Genomic DNA, 22,107 nt, shown 5'->3' on the forward strand with positions numbered 1-22,107 from the left:
ACACTCTTTCCTCTCAATATGCACCAGACACTTTCTTAGAATCACCCCATGCTTCTTGGAAACGTTGTGCAATTCTGAGTGTGCACCACACAGGTGAGTGGGCTTGACAAACCACCTGCAGGAATCACTCTCTCCTCTCCATATGTGCCAAACACTCTCTTAAAACCACCCCATGCTTCTTGAAAACATAGTCCAATTGTGAGTGTGCTTTACACAGGTGAGTAGGCTTGACAAACTACCTGTAGAACACACTCTCCCCTCTCCATATTTGCCAGACACTTCAAGACACCCATGTTTCTTGGAAACATTGTGCAATTCTGAGTGTGCTTCACATAGGTGAGTAGGCTTGACAAACCACCTGCAGGAATCACTCTCTTCTCAATATTTACCAAACATTTTCTTAAAACCCCTCCATGCTTCTTGGAAACATTGTGCAATTCTGAGTGTGCACCACATAGGTGAGTGGGCTTGACAAACCACCTGTAGGACACACTCTTTCCTCTCCATATGCACCAGACACTTTAAGACACTCATGTTTCTTGAAAACATCGTCCAATTCTGAGTGTGCTTCACACAGGTGAGTGGGCTTGACAAACCACCTGTAGGACACACTCTTTCCTCTCAATATGCACCAGACACTCTTTAGAACTGCCCCATGCTTCTTGGAAACATTGTGCAATTCTGAGTGTGCACCACATAGGTGAGTGGGCTCGACAAACCACCTGTAGGACACACTCTTTCCTCTCCATTTGCCGCAGACACTTTCTTAAGACACCAATGCTACTTGAAAACATAGTCCTATTCTGAGTGTGCTTCACACAGGTGAGTGGGCTCGACAAACCACCTGCAGGAAACTCTCTCTCCTCTCCATATGCACCAGACACTTTCTTGACACCCCATGCTTCTTGGAAACATTGTGCAATGTGAGTGTGCTTCACACAGGTGAGTGGGCTTGACAAACCACCTGTAGGCACAAGCTTTCTCCTCACCATATGTACAGACGGTGAAAAGACGGCTAAATAAATACATGTAAACGTGTTGGTATGGAGATTAGTTTGTAGTGAGTGATGTAGGGAAACAGCGGGCCTATTGATCTGACCATCTGGACGAAGCTGGGTTTTCGTGTTATTATCTCATTCAAAGGGAGATTTGCTGAAATGTGTGTGTTTGCATTAGTCCAAACATACCTGCTCTTCTCCCAGGACACGGAAATGATGAACCTCTTTAATAAGCGAACCAGGACAGCCAGCTAGAGACAGAAAATAAGCATAATAGAGTCAGGGACACAAGAGCTGAACATCTACCTGTGAAGAAATCATCAGCACAACTGGGTTGTAACATTGGTTGCCAGATTAAGGTAAAAAATGCTTTGAGATTTGAATAGTTTGTCAATTGTGAATACAGAAGACGTACAGTTGACCATTTTGACAAAAACAACCCTTGGTTAGCATGGCAATAAACAAAACACACCATATGCTGTTGAATTCACTTGGGTGTTCCTCATCAGAATGCAATGGGAAATAACACGTGCATATATTAACATGCATTAAACTCTATATCTCAGCAACCCACAAACACTAATGAGAGCTGCTCTTCAGGGTCACGCTGGAAGAGGAGAGGTCTTTCATTTCAGCCGCCTGATCTCCAGGAGGACAGAACAAGCACTTTAATGGGGGAACGGAGCCCCGTCGCACTTCCGGCCCGCTGAAACAACTCGCTGCTAAATCCACACAGAATAATTATGGACGGCAAATGAGTGACGATGAATGTGTGTGAGCTTAGGACCCGACCCCGAAGTGGCAGTCCAATCCTCTCCTCTAACAAGCGTGGTGTAATGATGTGGACCTTTCTGTAGGGAAACGTTTTGCTTTGGACCAAAGCTTCCAGCTACACACCAATTATCCCTTAGGAGACTAATGACTGCTCTAATCTGCATGTGATGGCTCTCACACACACAGATGCCGAAATTGGTGGTTTACAGGGACTCCATACTATCAAAAAAAAATATTTTTGCTGGTTGTTCAAACTACTTATTTAAATGAGCTGAATCAACATAATTCTTAATTTTTTTGGGGCAACTTAATTGATTTATGTTCAATCCACTTAAATTAGCAAAAACAATTTAGTTAAATTTATCGATTAGTTTTGAGACAACATAGAGGAATTGTGTGGAACCCCAAAATTGTATGAACTTAATTAGATTAAGGAAAGCCTTGAGTTATTTCAACTTATTTTATGTAAATATAACCCCCCAAAAATATTCATTCACAATTCATTTTTCTTCGCCTTAGTCCCTTCATTCATCAGGGGCCACCACAGCTGAATCTTATCCAGCATATGTTTTACACAGCGGATGAACTTCTAGCTGCAAAGGGGTCTGGCATGGGGTGGGTAGCAGTTGGCGGTGGGGGTTGGGGGATGAGGGGTGTATGTAGATTGCTAGGCGTCAATCAACTGTTTTCTCAGAGGATGATAAGCTGACAAAACTTTGCTGCTGCTCTGATGCACGTTTTATTTTGGGAGATAATTGAAAAGCAATGCAGTGTTTGCCTGAGATAATTAGTCTACTAAAATGTGTATAATCCATACAAAATATGAAGCAGATTGGTCAGTTCTTGTCACGTGGCTTACGGTGCGCTCACGGCATTCTAATGATGTTTTTAACTCGGTGCAACTGGAAGGTGTGAGGGCATCTCACCACTCCCAATATGTGCGCACAAGCTGTATAACAAACTTGTGCGCAGAAAAGACGTGATATGTGAACAGCCAGTGGTTGAGGACCACTAGTAATAGAGTACAACTAGGTCATACCCACATAAAAAAAAAAAAACTTCTTTGTAAACCACCAAAATCCAGTATACATTTGGTTGGTATTGGTGGTTTACTGGGACTGCTGTTAACAGTAAAAACTGCTTATTATATGACCTTACCTCACCCCTATCCTTAAACCCAATCCTCACAGGAAACCTGTGGCAAAATCTGAATGTAAAAATCCAATTAGGTATAAATTTTAAGCAATTTGAATTACAAGGACATCTGGTGTGTCCATTAAAATGTCCATAAAATTTTTGGGCATTTTGAATTACATGAATAGCCTCATTGTCCAACATAAAAGAGTGCAACATACTCATGTCATTATACAAAAAAGGTCCTTGTAAACGTTGGTATTGGTGGTTTACAGGGACTCTCCATAAGCATAATGTATTTTATTATATGACCTTAACACACCCCTACCCCTAAACCCAACTCTCACAGGAAAACTGGCAAAATTTGACTCTCAAAAGACTGCATTAAATACATTTTTAAGTGTTTTGAATTACAAGGACATCAACCTTATCCTCCTAATTGGCCATAGAACAAAATAAGGTCATACACATGTTATTATAAAAAAAAAAAAAAAAAAAAAAAAACACATGTTGGTATTGGCGGCTTTTATAGAGACTCTCCCAAGGCGTAATGTATTTTATACAGTAAATATCACTTACTATATGACCTAACTCACCCCTATCCCTAAATCCAACTCACACAAGAAAACTGTAGGAAAATTTAATTGTCAAAAGACCCCATTAAGTACGATTTTTAAGTGTTTTGAATCAACTATGTCCTCGTAAATTGCAATAGTAGAATTAAATAAGGTCATACCCATGTCATTATACAAAAAACGGTCCTTGAAAACAACCAAAACCAGTACAAACACACACACACACACACACACACACACACACACACACACACACACACACACACACACACACACACACACACACACACACACACACACACACGTCCGTATTGGTGGCTTATAGGGACTATCCATAGGCGTAATGTATTTTATACAATAAAAAATGCTTATTATATGACCTTACCTCCCCCCTACCCTCAAACCCAACTCTCACAGTACAACTGTGGCAAAATTTGAATGTCAAAAGACCCCATTAAGCATGATTTTTAAGTGTTTTAAATCAACCATGTCCTCGTAAATGGCCATAACAGAATAAAAAAGGTCATACCCATGTCATTATACAAAAAACAGTCCTTGAAAATGACCAAAACCAGTACACACACACACACATGCGCATGTTGGTATTGGTGGCTTATAGGGACTCGCCGTAGGCGTTATGTATTTTATTTAAAAAAAAAGCCTATTATATGACCTTATTTCAACACTACTTCTAAATCCAACTCTCACCGGAAAACTGTGTGGCAAAATTTAGACCCCATTAAGCATGATTTTTAATTGTTTTGAATTACAAGGACATCAAACATGTCCTCGTAAAATGGCAATAATAGAATAACATAAGGTTGACAAAGGTAAAAAAAAAAGGGTCCTCGAAAACAACCAATATCACTGCACATGCATGTTAGTATTGGTGGCTTTTAGGGACTCTCCATAAGCATAATGTATTTTATACAATAAAAAATGCCTATTCTATGATCTATCTTAGCCCAATCCCTGAATCCAACTCTCATAGAAAAAACTGTGGCTTTGAATGTCAAAAGACCCCATTAAGCATGATTTTTAAGTGTTTTGAATAAACCATGTCCTCGTGAATGGCCATAATGGAATAAAAAAAGATCATACGTCATAATACAATAAACGGTCCTTGAAAATAACCAAGTCCAGTACACAAACACACACACACACACACACACACACACACACACACAGAGGCACGCACGCGTGATTTTTAAGTGTTTTGAATCACAACGACATCAACCATGTCCTCGTATATGACCATAGAATAAAATAAGGTCATACTCATGTCATTATACAAAAAACTGTCCTTGTAAACCACCAAAACCAGTATACACACACATGTTGGTATTGGCGGCTTACAGGGACACCCCAAAATGCATTGTATACAGTAAATACAACTTACTAGATGACCTTACATCAGCCCTACCCCTAAATCCGACACTCACAGGAAAAGTGTGGCAAAATTTGAATGTCAGAAGACCCCATTAAGTATGATTTTAAAGTGTTTTGAATCAACCATGTCCTCTTAAATTGCTATAATAGAATAAAATAAGGTCATACCCATGCCATTATACAAAAAAAGGTCCTTGAAAACAACCAAAGCCAGCACACAGACACACACGCACACACATAAATCTGTGGACTTTAGTGCACACCTTAGCAGAGTGGTACTTTAAATGACAAAGAGTGAAATACAGTGATCTCTAAAGACGGCTGTAGATGTGAAGACTGATAGCGTCTGAGTGCACACAGTACAAAACACATGCTTATCAAACCCACAAGAAGAAATTCCACATCACAGCCGTTCTGCTCCTCGACGAGTCGCTTTTGTGTGAAAATCTTTTGTGGCTATACAGAAAACACACCGACTGCCGGGGATGATCATTTGAGAACACCAAGTTACATCTTCCCTATTTAAACCTTGAATATCCTTCCAAATTATAACGTGATCTTAATATCATAATCTTATAATCTCTGTCGCTAGTTGAGACCCCTTAATATAAAGTCTTAATTTGTTCTTAAAGGGATAGTTCACTTAAAAATGGCAATTTCTCTGTCATGTTGTGCTTAAACCCGTATCACTCATGTTCATTGTTTACACACACTCAAGTGGCCTCACACTTCTTTCTACTGTTGAACATAAAACAAGATATTCTGAAGATTGCTGGGAAAAAAGGTTCTATTTACATCCATTCTTAGCACAAACACTATTAAAGTCAATGGCTATTTGCTCCCAACAATATTTAATATATCTTTATTATGTGTCCAACAGAAAACCCAACAGGGATGAGAAATTTTGACAGAATTTTTGGGTGAACTATCCCCTTTGGCTTTTCAAATGTATACTAATGCCATAAATAATAATCCACATCAATCAAAAAGTTGAATCGAACTCAATTAAAAATGCATTGTAGGTTTCATATGATGAACAGCCTTAATATAGGTTTTTATTTAAATACCATGAGCATTTCGGCAAAAGTGACGCAGTAATGAAATAAAAGGGAAGATACCAACGCAATCTCACAACAATTCGTAACTTTTTGATTTAGTGGCTAATTCGTATGAATTCATATGATCTAATTCGTACAATTTGGCTCGATTTGCTCACCACCCAATGACGGTTGGGGTTAGGTTAGGTGCCACGCCTCCTTTTTAAAGTCGTACATTTTCGCACGACTGAACTACTACTACGACTGAATTAGCCACTAAACTGACAAAACGTAAACTACTTACGTTTTCTCGTGAGATCAGGCTGGAAGATACACATTTGAATGCATGGTAACACTAGGTGGAAATATTATTCTACCCGAGCAGACCATTTGTGATCAGATAAATAAAAATTAAAAACTTAAACTTAACACCAGGTGAAAACATGACTTTAGTAGAACATAAAGCTCCCAGGTTTAATTACAAATAATTTAAATCAGGCACATGGCCTTTTTGTCCATGTCAATGACAATCTACAGATTTATTAGCCCCCCTGTTTATTTTTCCCCGTTTTCTGTTTAACAGAGACCAGATCTTTTCACCTTAAAAGTTTTAATAACTCATCTCTAATAACTGAGTTATTTTATCTTTGCCATGATGACAGTACATAAAAATCTGACTAGATATTTTTCAAGACACTTCTAGACATTTAAAGGCTTAACTAGGTTAATTAGGATAACTAGGCAGATTAGGGTAATTAGGCAAGTTATTTTATTCACCTTATTCTTAGCTGTCGAGCGGGCGTTGCCATTTGAATCTTTTTGTCTCGCGACTTCCGGTCTCATTCACTTCCATTCATTTTTTGACGTTAACAACTGCTCGTTACGCTGCTTGATGTTGCAATTTAATTTTTTCTTATTATATTATGCTACTTGGTCTGTATAGTCATGCAAACATTTGTTTGTTGAGCAAGTAGTTTGGCCATTTTCTGCCGTTTATTATTCCTAGTCATTTCTCCCATAGGCGACTGAATCGGAAGTTCTAAGACAATCGCGAAAACAGGCGCACTTCCGCATTTTAGAATAAGGTCAATACTGATGGTTTGTTCTGTAGACTATCGAGAAAAAAAAAATTAGCTTAAAGGGGCTAGAAGGGGCCAGAAGAAAAATATGATCAGACATACAGTGAAAATTTCCTTGCTCTGTTAAACATAATTTGGGAAATATTTAAAAAAGAAAAAAAAAATCAAAGGGGGAGCGAATAATTCTGACTTCAACTGTATGTTATAATATATTCTGTCTGTTTAATATATAATATAAGAGACTTGCTTTGTTTACCAATTAAGTGGATCTAAATGGATTTGCGTTGTAAAATAGATAAATGTCACAAAGGTATTATTTTTTATTTCATATATTAAGTTTTGGATTCTCACAAAATCTTTCTGCATAAATCCACATATTTTTTTTCCAAATTTTTAACAGAAACCTCAACAGATTCCTAGTTATGACTCATAGCTCATGAGGAAGGAAAAAAAATCTATATTTTAAAAAATGGTATATTTTCTCAAATATGAATCAAAACGGAAAGGTTGAAGATCTTTAAAGTACATTTAAATATGCACTTGATACTTGGATGAGGCTAATTTAACATTGATAACTGGTTCAATTCGGCGATCAGCCTTTTCCCCTTTATTCACACATGAACTGTGACTCCTGTTGTAGTTAAAGTTAGTTTAGAGCATGCATTAACTCATCATTAGTTCATAGTAAAGTAATGTTTAGTTCACATATTAATCATTATTCATGTGCTGTTATTGTAAAAAGTTACCGATTGTTTACAGTGTAAAAACACAAAACAATTTCCAACATATGTTTCCTATCTGGACTTTTACAACCATACTGCATATTTACATCTTTATTCTTGTGTTTTCTCCAGCGCGTTCGGATGCAAACCTTTCCACATCAGGAGAACTGGACAGAAAGTTGTAAAGGTCAGAACACAGTAACCTGCAGCAGCTGAAGCCTCCAACACACACACACACACACACACACACACACACACACACACACACACACACACACACACACACACCATTCCTGTGGACCGCAGAATGCTAATGTCGCTAATCCTCCTCCAGGGCTGTTAGCGCAAACGCCGCCACACTTTTCTTATGCAAATGGTGGCGGACGCAGTAATCGCAGCCGGACCCGCCTGGGGACTCGCAGACTACTGGCAAATATCAGAATTATAGCAGGAAAAAAAGGGCTCACATTTGTCTAAAAATAATTAAAGATAAAGACTACAGAGGGATGACATGCTGTTTCCATGGCAATATAGAAAGAAGTGTAACAGTGCGAGGTGAACTTTTTTAGTACACACACACACACACACACACACACACACACACACACACACACACACACATGGAAAGAGACTAGTTTTTTTACTAGTGGAGTTATCTAAGGTCACAGACACAGTTACACACAGGTGACATGACTTTTAATCTGGACTACAAAGAGTACTAATCATATCCGAGACATATTTAAGCTTGTACAGTAATAAGGCCACATTACCGGACTACTTTTTAGCTTAGCAAATCAATAAAGGCATTATTATATGACGGTCTGTTTTGCAAAGGCATAGGAGGCCCTGTTTAATCTTGAGATTTTAGGTTTTTATGTGGTTTTTGTTAGTCTAAAGTAAAACTTTCAGAAGTTTCATTCGTTAAGTCTAACTGCTCAGTCTGAAACATCTGTCCTTCCTCACGCTACGCTAAACTCTGATCGAACATAAAATGAATTATTGTAAAGTTGTCTAACTGCACTTTTCTACATGATGTTTAAAACTTTGTAGTCTGTTTAATAACTTTGATCCATCAATCACAAACTTAACTACTCAAAAAAGACAGTGGTGATGATGATCATCATCATAATGCAGTATTTATTCATTAATTTCATCAGCTTAGTCCCTTATTTATCCACCACAACGGAATGAACCGTCAGCTATTCCAGCATGTGTTTTACGCAGTGGATGGCCTTTCAGCTGCAACCCAGTACTGGGAAACATCCATACACATTAATTCACACACACTTATACACAAGGCCAATTTAGTTTATTAAATTTTCCTACGTGTTTGAAACGTTAATAAATTAAAAGGCAGCAAAAATGGCAATACTTTACGATGGGATTTCATTTAAACGCAGCCCTGGTGAAAATAAACTAAAATAAATATTAAATACTAAAATAAGTAAGACATTAAAATAAAATAAAATTAAAATTAAATATTAAAATAAATGAAACATTAAAATATAATATTAAATGTTAAAATGAATGAAATTTATAAAATAAACTAAAATAAATATTAAATATTAAAATAAATGAAACATTAAAATAATATATTAAATGTTTAAATAAATAAAATATTAAAATAAAATAAATATTAAAATAAACAAAGCATTAAAATAACATAATAAATGTTAAAGTAAATGAAATATTTAAATAAAATAAAGTTAAATAAAAGTAAATAAAAATATTTTGTAAAATTAAATTGAATTAAAGTGAATAAAATGAATTGAATATAAATTAAATAATAAATTAAATATAAATCAAATATTTAAATAGAATTTAATTAAATAAAAGTAAAGAAAATATAAAAACTAAATTAGATATTAAGATAAATTAAATAAAAGTAAATAGAATAAAAAAACACTTCAAAAAGATATTTGTTTTTTTATCTACTTATTTAAAATGAGTTGAAACAATACAATTCTTGAGTTTTTTGGGACAACCTAATTGTTTTATGTTTAATCCACTTAAATTTGTAAAAATAAGTTAACGTAATCCTTTGTTGCTCCAACCTAGCATCAATCAATCAATCAATCAATCAATCAATCAATCAATCAATCAATCAATCAATCAATCAATCAATCAATCAATCAATCAATCAATCAGGTTATTAAATTTGGTGATAAATGTTAGTGATAATACTGCTCTAATAATTACCTGTACTGTAGTCTATATAGCGGAGAAAAAGAAATAGAAGCTGTAAGTAGCTGAATTTCAGGGTGGAGGATCTCTGTCATGTTGGTCTCAACAAAGTTAGACAAGCAATACCTAAAAGCTGTGTTATTATTTTATTACTATTATTACTATTATTATTTTATCAGTATTATTGCAGCTTCAGTCATGGTAGCCAGAGGAATACATTTTTTCTCTGATTAAATATGCACATTTAAATGTGCCCAAGGAAGAGACTACTTTTGATTTAGTTCTGTCCTGCAGTGTTTCCCAACCTTGTTCCTGAAGGCACACCAACAATACACATTTTTAACCACTTCCTATTCAAACACACCTGAATCAACTCATCAGCACATTAGAAGAGATTCGAAAACCTGAAGTTAATGGGTCAGATAAGGATACATCCAATACATGAACTGTTGGTGTGCCTCTGGGAACAGGGTTGGGAGACACTGCTGTCACCAAACCTTCAATACACTGTAAAAAATAAATCTGTAAAATTTACGGTAAAAAACCGGCAGCTGTGGTTGCCAGTACTTTACCGTTAAAAACACGGTACAAACCGTAAAAGTAATTTTTCATTTTTACGGTAAATTACTGTATTTTATTAATTTATAGAGGTTATATGTCTGTGTTTTGAATGATCAACATCTACACATCTTTTGTTTCACAGTTAGACACGTTAGCACACCCACATGACGAAGGTGGTGATGAAGTTACAAAATGAGCCAATGCTAATCACAATCAACTTTTCCCATAAGCAAAAAAGAGTATCAACATATAGAAGGTGCTCAGTGTCATTCACACAGCTACTGAACACCAGTATGGTAACATGCATAAAATTAAAGTCATGAAATAAACATTGTTTATCAACATTAGATGTAACATAAATCTCTAATGTACATAACTGATGGGGAAACAACTTAAAAGATCCATATTAATGTCAACCAAATGCATAAAAAGTGATGTGCCATGCAGGGAATTCTGGGAAAGTCAATTTACGGTTATTCGCCGTATATATTAAGGAAACATACTGTTAACCAGGTTATGGATTTGTACTGTAGCATTTTTACAGTTTTTTACCGTTGAAATCACAGCCATTTTTTACAGTGTAGAAAGAAAATCCCTTTGAATAAAGTTTATTCATTGGAGGACAACTCTTTAATATAGCTTAATTAAACAATGAGCGTATATACAACTTAAAGAAACAAACCAAACCCCAAAACTAAAGCCAACCGTCACTAGGTGATCGTATGAAACTATACAAATGAGATCACACGAATCCATAAGAATTAGCCAATAAATCAAACTGTTTTTGGCGTCATGGACTTTCCAGATTAATAAAGGGACTAATCTGAAAAGAAAATGAATGAATGAATCAAAAAGTTACCAATTGCTGTGAGATATTTTTGGAATAACAGAGTCAGGAATGAAGCAGTGATAATGCTGTAGGCATCTGGCAGAAGAGGTTGTGTTGATGTTAACGCAGAAACACTCTTGAGCAGCACACTGTAGTAAGACCTGACACCTCAAATGAGAGCCGAAGAAAGATGCACTGCGATGAGGGGAAAAGTCCCACAGTGAGACAAAGAAACTCGGATTGATTTTATTTGGTCATGCTGGAGGATTCACCATCTGCCAGGCACAACTATGATAAAACGTCTGCCAAAGCAACAGCACAACAACAAAAAAAAAAGCCTGTACATCTCACGCTCTGCTGGTCAATATGTGTTTAGCCTCCCGCACAATTGAATTGATCAGTTGTGCTGTGTCACACAATTCAATTTCACTTACAAAAGAAAACACTTTACAACATAATCAAATCAATACAGACTCCCGCTAATCACCGCCTTCCCCTCGAAACAGACATCTTTTGTTGGTGTAGTGTCACGACAATTTACTTGTCGAACACTACAGAGCACTTCAAGTCGTCAAACGCTACGCCGACTATTTGGGAGAGGGATCAAAAGATACAAACAACAGGAGGAAGATCAAAGTTTTGACTGCGACCCCTTCTTTTTGATCTGAGTTACAAAGACGCCATCGCAAGCCTGGCATGATTGTTAAAGCCTCATTTAGCTACTTCCATAGCTTAATTACTATTCGCAGTTTGCCGGCAGGGAAGCGGCTTAATGTATAGTGCTTCCCGCTGACTGACACAGCTGTTTGAGTCACGCTTCAGAAATGTTTTAGGAAATGAAACCAGCGGGCCCATTGCATTTCTAAATTTAATCCAACCGCAGGGGTTAGTTAGCTGCTTAATGTGGATCTTATGGTGCTAGCGCACTGCATTCCTTAGAAAAGCTCAGTACAACAGCACTTCCCTCGGCAGGAGATAATGAGCCACTGATGCTTTTTTAAACTCGACCACCAGTTTACTTTCTTCAGCATGTTAAATGGGCAGGCGTCCCCAAACTTTTCAGCCTGTGACCCCCGAAATAACAATTCCAGTGACTCACGACCCCCACTATCCTCGAAGCCTACTTATATCCATTCAGTGGCGACACATTTATGTGGCCAAACGAAATGGTACGATTTTCAAATCAGAGAGCTGTCTGATTAGGGAAAACTCATGAAGTATAAACAAGCCCACTGTGTCCCGGACCAAATCATCTGTAGTCTGGTCCATCTTTTGGCAGATCATTGATGGAAACTGAGGGTGGTGCACAGGTGTTGTTCATTAACACTTATCCCACTGGCCTTGCTCTGTTCCCACGGCTCTTGGCCCTGTTTCAGTGTCACATACCCTCATCAGGCCAGGGCCTTTATCTTTGAGATTGCGCTCTGCTAATCCCAGACCAGCAGAGGCCAACACGTCAACTGAACATCCAACGGTAAAAGGACAGAGAAGGTGAGGGAAAGGATATGGAAGCCTGAGAAGAGACAGAAGTGATAGAGGGTTGCCAGGTCCAAGTAAATTTTAAAACCTAATGACAACTCAGGGTGCTTTCACACCTGTGAATCGATTCAGTTGTTCCGAAACAGAGATTACAAATGTTACATTGTTGCTCTTTGCTCTTGGAGCGGTTCGCTTTCACACTGCAAAGTTTCTAATCGGACCAAAAGAGCTAAAACAAGTCACGTGTGAGTAAACTCTCCTCACATTGGTCAGAGGGTCAGGGTTTATTTTGCAGCGTCCCGCTGAACTGTCAGGAGAGGTGGTGGTTTGGTGGTGATTGACAGGGTGCGCGCACGCGATGTGTCTGAGGAGAGATGCGGTGGGGAGGCGTGAGAAGGGTGCGAGACGATGCCTATTTGAGGACCTGGAGGGAGACGCGACATTACCAGAAGATCATCACTCGTTTGCGGGCATCCGGAGACTCGCGAAACTTCCCGCGCTACTCATAATTCTCTCTTCATATAGCCGTATGACTATTACATATCCATAAAACACTGTGATATAACCGCGCTCGGATCGGATCGCTTTCTCACTGCAATCGAACCGCTCCAGGGTTCGTTTCAATCGAGCCGAGACCACCTCACTCAGGCGATCTCGGAGCGATTACTTTGGCGCGGAACAGAGCGCGATTGCCCTGTTCACATATCCCAAACAAACCGCACTAACTGGGCAATCGAGACACGTTCCGAAACAAAAGTGTATATGTGAAAGCACCCTCAAACTCAACTCTTTTTCTTGTTCAACTTCAATTGCTGGATTCCTACAAAGGGGAAGGTTTACCATATCTTCTCTGATATTTTGTAATACTCATAGATACAGCATATGGACTCAGCAGCACAGAAATATCTTTGGATATGAAAAATTAAAGGATTAAAGTAAAACTGCGATCTTTTCCAACACTTTCTTCACCTCAGGGAGCTTTGGTGAAATCCAGAATTATATACTGTAATACTCATAGATACAGGATATGGACCTTGTCATACACCACAATGCAACCCCAGTGTTTTGTGCTAGTTTCAGCCTGGCACAGTTATCATTTTAACTGTCTGTGCTACATTGTTTAAATAGCAAAAGCATTTGTGCTGATTTGAGTGCCCATAGGTGTGCTGATTGGAAAAGGAGGTTTATTAACCAGGTAAACTCTGCTGACCCGGTACCGGGTCCGTGACGTCATAGACTTTTGCTCTAAGATTTTAAGGGCTAGCTTTGCACCAGACCCCCGTAAGTGGTTTCGTTTGAAAGTGTAGAATCTATATTTTATGCACAAATGCATCACTTTGGTTTTTATCCCACTGTACAAAAGTTATTCACACTTAAATACACAGTATTTTGGATACCCGAGCTGGGTATTGAACATTGGTTCATTTTCATATTTTTCATATGGTTCATATATGACACATGTACAAGTTATAGCTCAAATGAAAGCTCTTGCCGGTGCTCATACGGTTCTAGCATTCTTTTTACTGAATTATATTCACATATCAAACAGTTGCCGAATGAATCACAGTGTTTCCATGGCGCAGAAGTGAAAACAATACATTTATGATCAATAAGCAGCCCCAGATAGCACAGACAGCTGTCATCTCTTACCTTATGCCGTGCGCTTCAGGGCCATTCTCCTCTGTTTTTGAGGTGATGTGCATAAGTAATACTTTTATATGTCTGACGTGCTCCAAACACAGTGAATTATGTTTGATCAAACAAAAGAATAGTGAAATATGAAAACAATGATCGCTCCCTGTGGCTTGTACAGCACCTCTCATCAGTTAGAATACAATAACTTTAGCATAGATTATGGTAGAGACATTTTTCTTTTTTCCTATGATTACAGACATGTGCAGGAACCACCAAAATTAATTACAGCATGCTATACCACACAGAACCTAAAAGGTACACTTTCAAATATGAGTTTATAAAAAAAATACAATAAGCGCCTCTTTTTTAGGTGTTTATTGTGACGCAGACAACATATACAGTTATTTTAAACACTTTCAATAGTGTTTTATAAAAATTCAAAGGGTTTTCTTTAAAATGGTACCAAATTTTTGCATTTGCACCTCTGCATGTGAATTTGGCAAGCTTTGAAATTTGGGTAGGCAAAATCCAGGCGGAAATCCCAAAATAACAGCAGAGTTTAACTGGTTAAGGTGCATTGTTGATGATGCTATTCTACGGAAACTAAAAAAAGATCACTAAAATTGACCAACTAGAAGCTAGTCTGCAGTCGCAATGGTGCAGTTGCAATGGTGCAGTTGCAATTGTTATTTAAAGAGCATTTTAATGATTGACGTTGCTTATTACACATACAGGGATGCACAGCAGCACAGAAATTATTAAAGCACAGAAAGGATTAAAGCAAAACCGTGACCTCCTCCAAAACTTTTATCACCTCAGGGGGCTTTGGTTGGAATACGAATTGTTCTGTGGATGTAGTTTTACCCTCCTGCAGACATAGATTACCAGTGAAGCATTCAGTTTCAAAGTTATAAAGTCTGGCATGTATATTGTGAACGCACCATGGCACTTCAGACCATGTGCATAGATTGTTAAAATAGAGCCTTATGTCTAGTACTGACTGACTTTCTGCACACCGAACACTTCCAGGCGATTTTCTTAGATGTAACATTTTGGCATGTTATGAAAATAAACACATTGCCGTAAGGTTTTTATTTTTTTTTAATTTTTATCCATATAAGTAAAGAACATGATTATATCAGGTCATGGCCTTTATACGTTTAAGCTACATGGGTGACAACTGCGCAGAAATAGCCAGCTTTCTGCAGCTCAGACACATTCAGGGACAAAAAGAGAAATTCTGGGTTGCATTATTCCCCGCGTGATTTTGATCTTTAATGCGATCTATTGTTTTCACTTTGAGCTGTAAGAAGATTGTCTTGGTTCTGCTTGCCTTGGGGACATCAGTCAAAAATAACATTACCTTAGATGATGAAACTACTTCTGCTCAACCGTTTATAAAAAACACAGCAGGAGCTGTAAGTGTTCACAGACACATAAGAAGTGTTTTGTTCATGATAGCAGACGTGATGATGGAGGCAGGCTGTGTGTGACGCAATGACACGACAATGACTTTTCTCCTGAATAATAATTGAGGATGACATGGCTGTTTAGTCTTGTACTGTTTCTAGTCTTGGACTTAAGTTATGATATTAGCAAGCAGGGCGAGGCAGTGGCGCAGTAGGTAGTGCTGTCGCCTCACAGCAAGAAGGTCGCTGGTTCGAACCTCGGCTCAGTTGGCGTTTCTATATGGAGTTTGCATGTTCTCCCTGCCTTCGCGTGGGTTTCCTCCGGGTGCTCCGGTTTCCCCCACAGTCCAAAGACATGCGGTACAGGTGAATTGGGCAGGCTAAATTGTCCGTAGTGTATGAGTGTGTGTGTGGATGTTTCCCAGAGATGGGTTGCGGCTGGAAGGGCATCCGCTGCATAAAAACTTGCTGGATAAGTTGGCGGTTCATTCCGCTGTGGTGACCCCGGATTAATAAAGGGACTAAGCTGACAAGAAAATGAATGAATGAATGAATATTTTCATATATTCTTAGCAGGGCCATCAAATTTAGGTGTAATTCATCAAAAATGTTGGCAGTGGCTGGAAACAAACAAAAAAATCCAGAAAAATGCTAAAAAAATTAGAAGAGTTAACGAAGGGTTAAGCAAACTGTTGACTAATAAATCATCATCCATACTAGGATTCTGCATTTAATGTCAGTGAACGGAGAATGCTTTAAAAAGAGTCAATATGGCCCCAGAGAGTTTTACACCCCCACTCTTCCCTCATGGCCTGTTGAGTTTTTTTTTTGGCTGCAAATTTTAGACACCGGAGGAGAAACTGGGATCCCTGACAAAGCCTCATAAACGAGTCTCTATCATCTCTGGCCTACAGCCTCATAACCTTTGATAGCCTGGCACCAGGGCCAAGGTCATTGATGTAGCGGGGCCCGTGTCTGACACCTCACATCTGACAGGCCTTTGTTGCGTTACCCTCCTTTCCCCCGCTCGTTTTTGGAAACTAAAACGCGAGCGGTCACCTTTACAACTCCGCCATACTCAGTTAACATCAGCTTATCCCAACAAATCAGACGCTGATTGTGAGTCGAGCGGCCAGAATTAGCATTTGAAAGCTCAATCAAAAGCCAAGTACTTAAAGAATGCTTAATTATGTAGATGATCAATACGCCTCTCCTCCCCTGCCTGTGAACCCATGACATTTCCAATAAAGAGCAGGCATTAGAAATGACAGGCTTCTCCTCTTCAGACTGACAGAGATCACCAACACATCCAGCTGCAAGCTTTTAGTAGCCAGGCACATTCATTTATTTGAAAACAAGTGTTACAAGAATAATGGCTAAAGTTTTTGAAATAAAAAGCTTGTCGTATAGAAATAACTGAAAAAGAATGCATTGAATTATTGCATTTGAATGACTTGGGGGTTATAGTTTAGGTTTTATTATTGAGGCACGCTGTGAGTAAAATTACAGCTAGTTTGTTTATGTTTACCGTGAAGTATTGTGTCAAAATGCGAGATAGTGAAAGGCTCATGGATGGATGAAGTTAAACTCCGGGTGAGTTTTCTTCTGTGTTTGTTTGGCACGTCTTAATTATTGTGCAGTCTGACGTTGTGACAACTTAGGGATCATTCACACCCAATGCGTCCTTACTTCTAAAAATGCAAGTTGCAAAGTTCAAGGATGGGTTTATAAAAAGTGCAGTCTCAAAAATAATAAATTTACAAAATCCAATTCATAAATTCAACACAATTCGTAAATACACAAATCCAATGCATCAATTCAAAACACTATTCCTAAATACACAAATCCAATTCATCATTTAAAAACACTATTCGTAAAGACACAAATCCAACTCGGCATTTCAAAACACTTCGTAAAGACACAAATCCAATTCGGCATTTCAAAACACTATTCGTAAAGACACAAATCCAATTCGTCATTTCAAAACACTATTCGTAAATACACAAATCCAATTCGTCATTTCAAAACACTATTCGTAAATACACAAATCCAATTCGTCATTTCAAAACACTAATCATAAATACATAAATCCAATTCGTCATTTCAAAACACTATTCGTAAATACACAAATCCAATTCGTCATTTCAAAACACTATTCGTAAATACACAAATCCAATTCGTCATTTCAAAACACTATTCGTAAATACACAAATCCAATTCGTCATTTCAAAACACTATTCGTAAATACACAAATCCAATTCGTCATTTCAAAACACTATTCGTAAATACATAAATCCAATTCGTCATTTCAAAACACTATTCATAAATACATAAATCCAATTCGGCATTTCAAAACACTATTCGTAAATACACAAATCCAGTTCGGCATTTCAAAACACTATTCGTAAATACACAAATCCAGTTCGGCATTTCAAAACACTATTCGTAGATAAACAAATCCAATTCGTCATTTCAAAACACTATTCGTAAATACATAAATCCAATTCGGCATTTCAAAACACTATTCGTAAATACATAAATCCAATTCGGCATTTCAAAACACTATTCGTAAATACATAAATCCAATTCGGCATTTCAAAACACTATTCGTAAATACATAAATCCAATTCGGCATTTCAAAACACTATTCGTAAATACACAAATCCAGTTCGGCATTTCAAAACACTATTCGTAGATAAACAAATCCAATTCGTCATTTCAAAACATTATTCCTAAATACACAAATCCAATTCGCCTTTTTAAAACACTATTCGTAAATACATAAATCCAATTCGGCATTTCAAAACACTGTTCGTAAATACACAAATCCAGTTCGGCATTTCAAAACACTATTCGTAGATACACAAATCCAATTCGTCATTTCAAAACACTATTCGTAAATACACAAATCCAATTCGTCATTTCAAAACACTATTCGTAAATACACAAATCCAATTCGTCATTTCAAAACACTATTCGTAAATACACAAATCCAATTCGTCATTTCAAAACACTATTCGTAAATACATAAATCCAATTCGTCATTTCAAAACACTATTCATAAATACATAAATCCAATTCGGCATTTCAAAACACTATTCGTAAATACACAAATCCAGTTCGGCATTTCAAAACACTATTCGTAAATACACAAATCCAGTTCGGCATTTCAAAACACTATTCGTAGATAAACAAATCCAATTCGTCATTTCAAAACACTATTCGTAAATACATAAATCCAATTCGGCATTTCAAAACACTATTCGTAAATACATAAATCCAATTCGGCATTTCAAAACACTATTCGTAAATACATAAATCCAATTCGGCATTTCAAAACACTATTCGTAAATACATAAATCCAATTCGGCATTTCAAAACACTATTCGTAAATACACAAATCCAGTTCGGCATTTCAAAACACTATTCGTAGATAAACAAATCCAATTCGTCATTTCAAAACATTATTCCTAAATACACAAATCCAATTCGCCTTTTTAAAACACTATTCGTAAATACATAAATCCAATTCGGCATTTCAAAACACTGTTCGTAAATACACAAATCCAGTTCGGCATTTCAAAACACTATTCGTAGATACACAAATCCAATTCGTCATTTCAGAACACTATTCGTAAATACACAAATCCAGTTCGGCATTTCAAAACACTATTCGTAGATACACAAATCCAATTCGTCATTTCAGAACACTATTCGTAAATACATAAATCCAATTCGTCATTTCAAAACACTATTCCTAAATACACAAATCCAATTTGTTATTTCAAAACACTGTGTGTAAATACATAAATCAAATTTGCCATTTCAAAACACTATTCATAAATACATAAACCCAAGTCGGCATTTCAAAACACTATTCGTAAATAGAATTTATTAATGATTTGTATGAAATATTTTTGATTTGTATATTCAAAAATTGTGCCCCATTATAGTGAAGGGAACTTTTTACTGCTCAGTGAGCACCGTCTTTCGGATGCGACGTTAAACTGAAAAATGTAAAAAAGCGCTATATAAATGCAAGGAATTATTATTATTATATTTGTGCAATCTGACATCCTACAATTGTTTAGGATTATTACAAAAAATAAATAAACCTCTCATAGTGTAAGCCGGGCTTTACACTTCAAATGAGTCTTTTAGGTGTGCTTCAGGTGTAAGAAGCCTGATTTAGCATGTCAGGTGTTTAGCTGTCGATAACCAAACCCTGATGTGTATCTGTTCACAGCGACTGCATGCTGCTGTTTTTGTGATAGCCAAGAAAACACCAGAGGAGTTGAAGAGGAAGGTTTTCAGAGTCTCAGACCGAGGGTTCAACACTGATTCATGAAAAGCAGAAAGCCTGGGATAATACAGGAGGAGAGCGATGCTACCGCGGATCAGAAATGACCCAACAGACCTGTTAATACGCATTCAGACTCGTGTAAATCTGAGAAACAAAGGGACGAGGCTAATCGCCTCCCGCAGATAAGACGCGCTCATTCATGCTCCGCTCAAACACTTCAACTCAATAACCCTTTAAAATGAATACACTCGCTTGTGTGTGATTTAAAGAGGATTTCTGTTCAAGATAGATCTCAGACTTTCAGGAATATGCTCTCTGGTATTTCCTTCAATTTAACAGCGGTTAGAAATATCACTTGATTATTTTCTAGAGGTGTAACGGTGTGTGAAATTGACAAAGAATTGTGGCATTGTGTGTGCATTTCAAGGCAGTTTTTACATTGTACATTCATTCATTCATTTTCGGATTAATCACAGTAATCCGGGGTCGCCACAGCGGAATGAACCGCCAACTTATCCAGCACATTTTTACGCAGCGGATGCCCTTCCAGCCGCAACCCATCTCTGGGAAATACATTGCAAAGCTAAGCATAATTATTCATTATTTTTACTACGGCTTAGTCCCTTATTTATCAGGGGTCGCCACAGCAGAATGACCCGCCAACTACTCCAACATATGTTTTACACACTGAATGGCCTTCCAGTCGCAACCCAGTACTGGGAAACACCAATACACTCTTATTCACACACACACACACACACGCACTCATACACGAAGGCCAATTTTGCTTACCCAACTCACCTATAGTGCATGTGTTTGGACTGTGGGGGAAACCGGAACATCCGAGAAAATCCCATGCCAACATGGGGAGAACATGCAAACTCCACTCAGAAACACCAACTGGCCCAGCAGTATCAGTATGTTCCACCAGTGTGAAATGCAAGTAAATGGATGTGGAAAGTGTTGTCAATATGTTTCCATCCACCTATTTTATGCGCATTTTGCAAATACGCATAAAAAAAAAACCTGATGGAAACGCCATGATGCGCATACATTTTGAAAATGCGCATAAAAAACTTATGCGCCTAACTGGGTAGGATAAACTTTTTATTCGATAAGAAAAGATGCGCATAAACTGCGATGGAAACACTTTTACCGCACAAACTCCAGCATGCGCATTAAAAAAGGTCATGTGATTTTGTTGAAAGAGATCACGTGATGCTTAAAATGTGTGTGAATGGACAAAACATCAGGCTGAGCACATTATAAAACATCTGAAATGTTATTTTGGTCATTATAAAACGCCTTACCGTTTCAGTATTACTGTTATTATATTATTAATGACCTCCAGAATCAAGAGCGCCTGTGCTCCGCGTCTGACACCTTCAAACGCCACTGCGCGCTCACTGCTTGTCAGGATTGTCTTCTGAGGCGCATTCATTTAGAAAAGATTGATGCAGCTTCTCCTACTGCAGCAAATGCAGTTTTTACTGTTGATGTTTGGCGCCAGTTAATCAGGAAGTGACGATTTTTTTCACTTTGACTTGTTGGATGGAAACGATGCTTCATTCGCACAACTTTTACGCGATAATCGAGTTTTGCGCATAAAGTTTATTTGCTTTTTTGGATAGAAACATAGCTATTGATAGTGTATAGATGCAAAACAAAGCGTAATGCCCAAATTGGAGCGCAGCTCTGGCCAACTGCCAAATGATGGGGCTTAAATAAGAGCGCTGGCCAGCATCAGGTGTGCTGAAGGCACGCCCCCAATCTAGAATCAATCCAACACACCGAAAACAACAACAACGCAGTCCTAACATAAGCCTTTAGTTAAGCTTAAATGCACTTTAAGCTTACTGCTAGTATCTTGAAGAATATCTAGTTAAATATTATGTGCTGTCATCATCGCAAAGATAAAAATAAATCAGTTATTAGAAATGAGTTATTAAAACTATTGTGATTAGAAATGTGCTGAAAACATCTTCTTTACGTTAAACAG

At 37.6% G+C, this 22,107-nt stretch overlaps 2 protein-coding genes across 7 annotated transcripts in view; one reads left to right on the forward strand and one right to left on the reverse strand.

Moving 5' to 3' along the window:
- arfgef3 (ARFGEF family member 3) overlaps nt 1-22,107 on the forward strand; it is a 973,876-nt gene that overhangs the window by 909,784 nt on the left and 41,985 nt on the right. The gene's annotated exons all lie outside the window — the stretch shown is intronic.
- Nucleotides 1-22,107, reverse strand: part of prkn (parkin RBR E3 ubiquitin protein ligase) — a 175,107-nt gene that overhangs the window by 17,291 nt on the left and 135,709 nt on the right. For 5 of the 6 annotated variants that reach the window (XM_087277904.1, NM_001423707.3, XM_087277903.1 and 2 more), the window contains 1 exon segment: nt 1,188-1,249. In XM_087277904.1, the coding sequence (XP_087134030.1) occupies nt 1,188-1,249 (62 nt within the window). 6 annotated transcript variants of the gene reach the window in all.

This window comes from Danio rerio, chromosome 13 (genome assembly GCF_052040795.2).
Source record: "Danio rerio strain M-AB ecotype USA chromosome 13, GRCz13ab, whole genome shotgun sequence".
Lineage (NCBI taxonomy): Eukaryota > Metazoa > Chordata > Actinopteri > Cypriniformes > Danionidae > Danio > Danio rerio.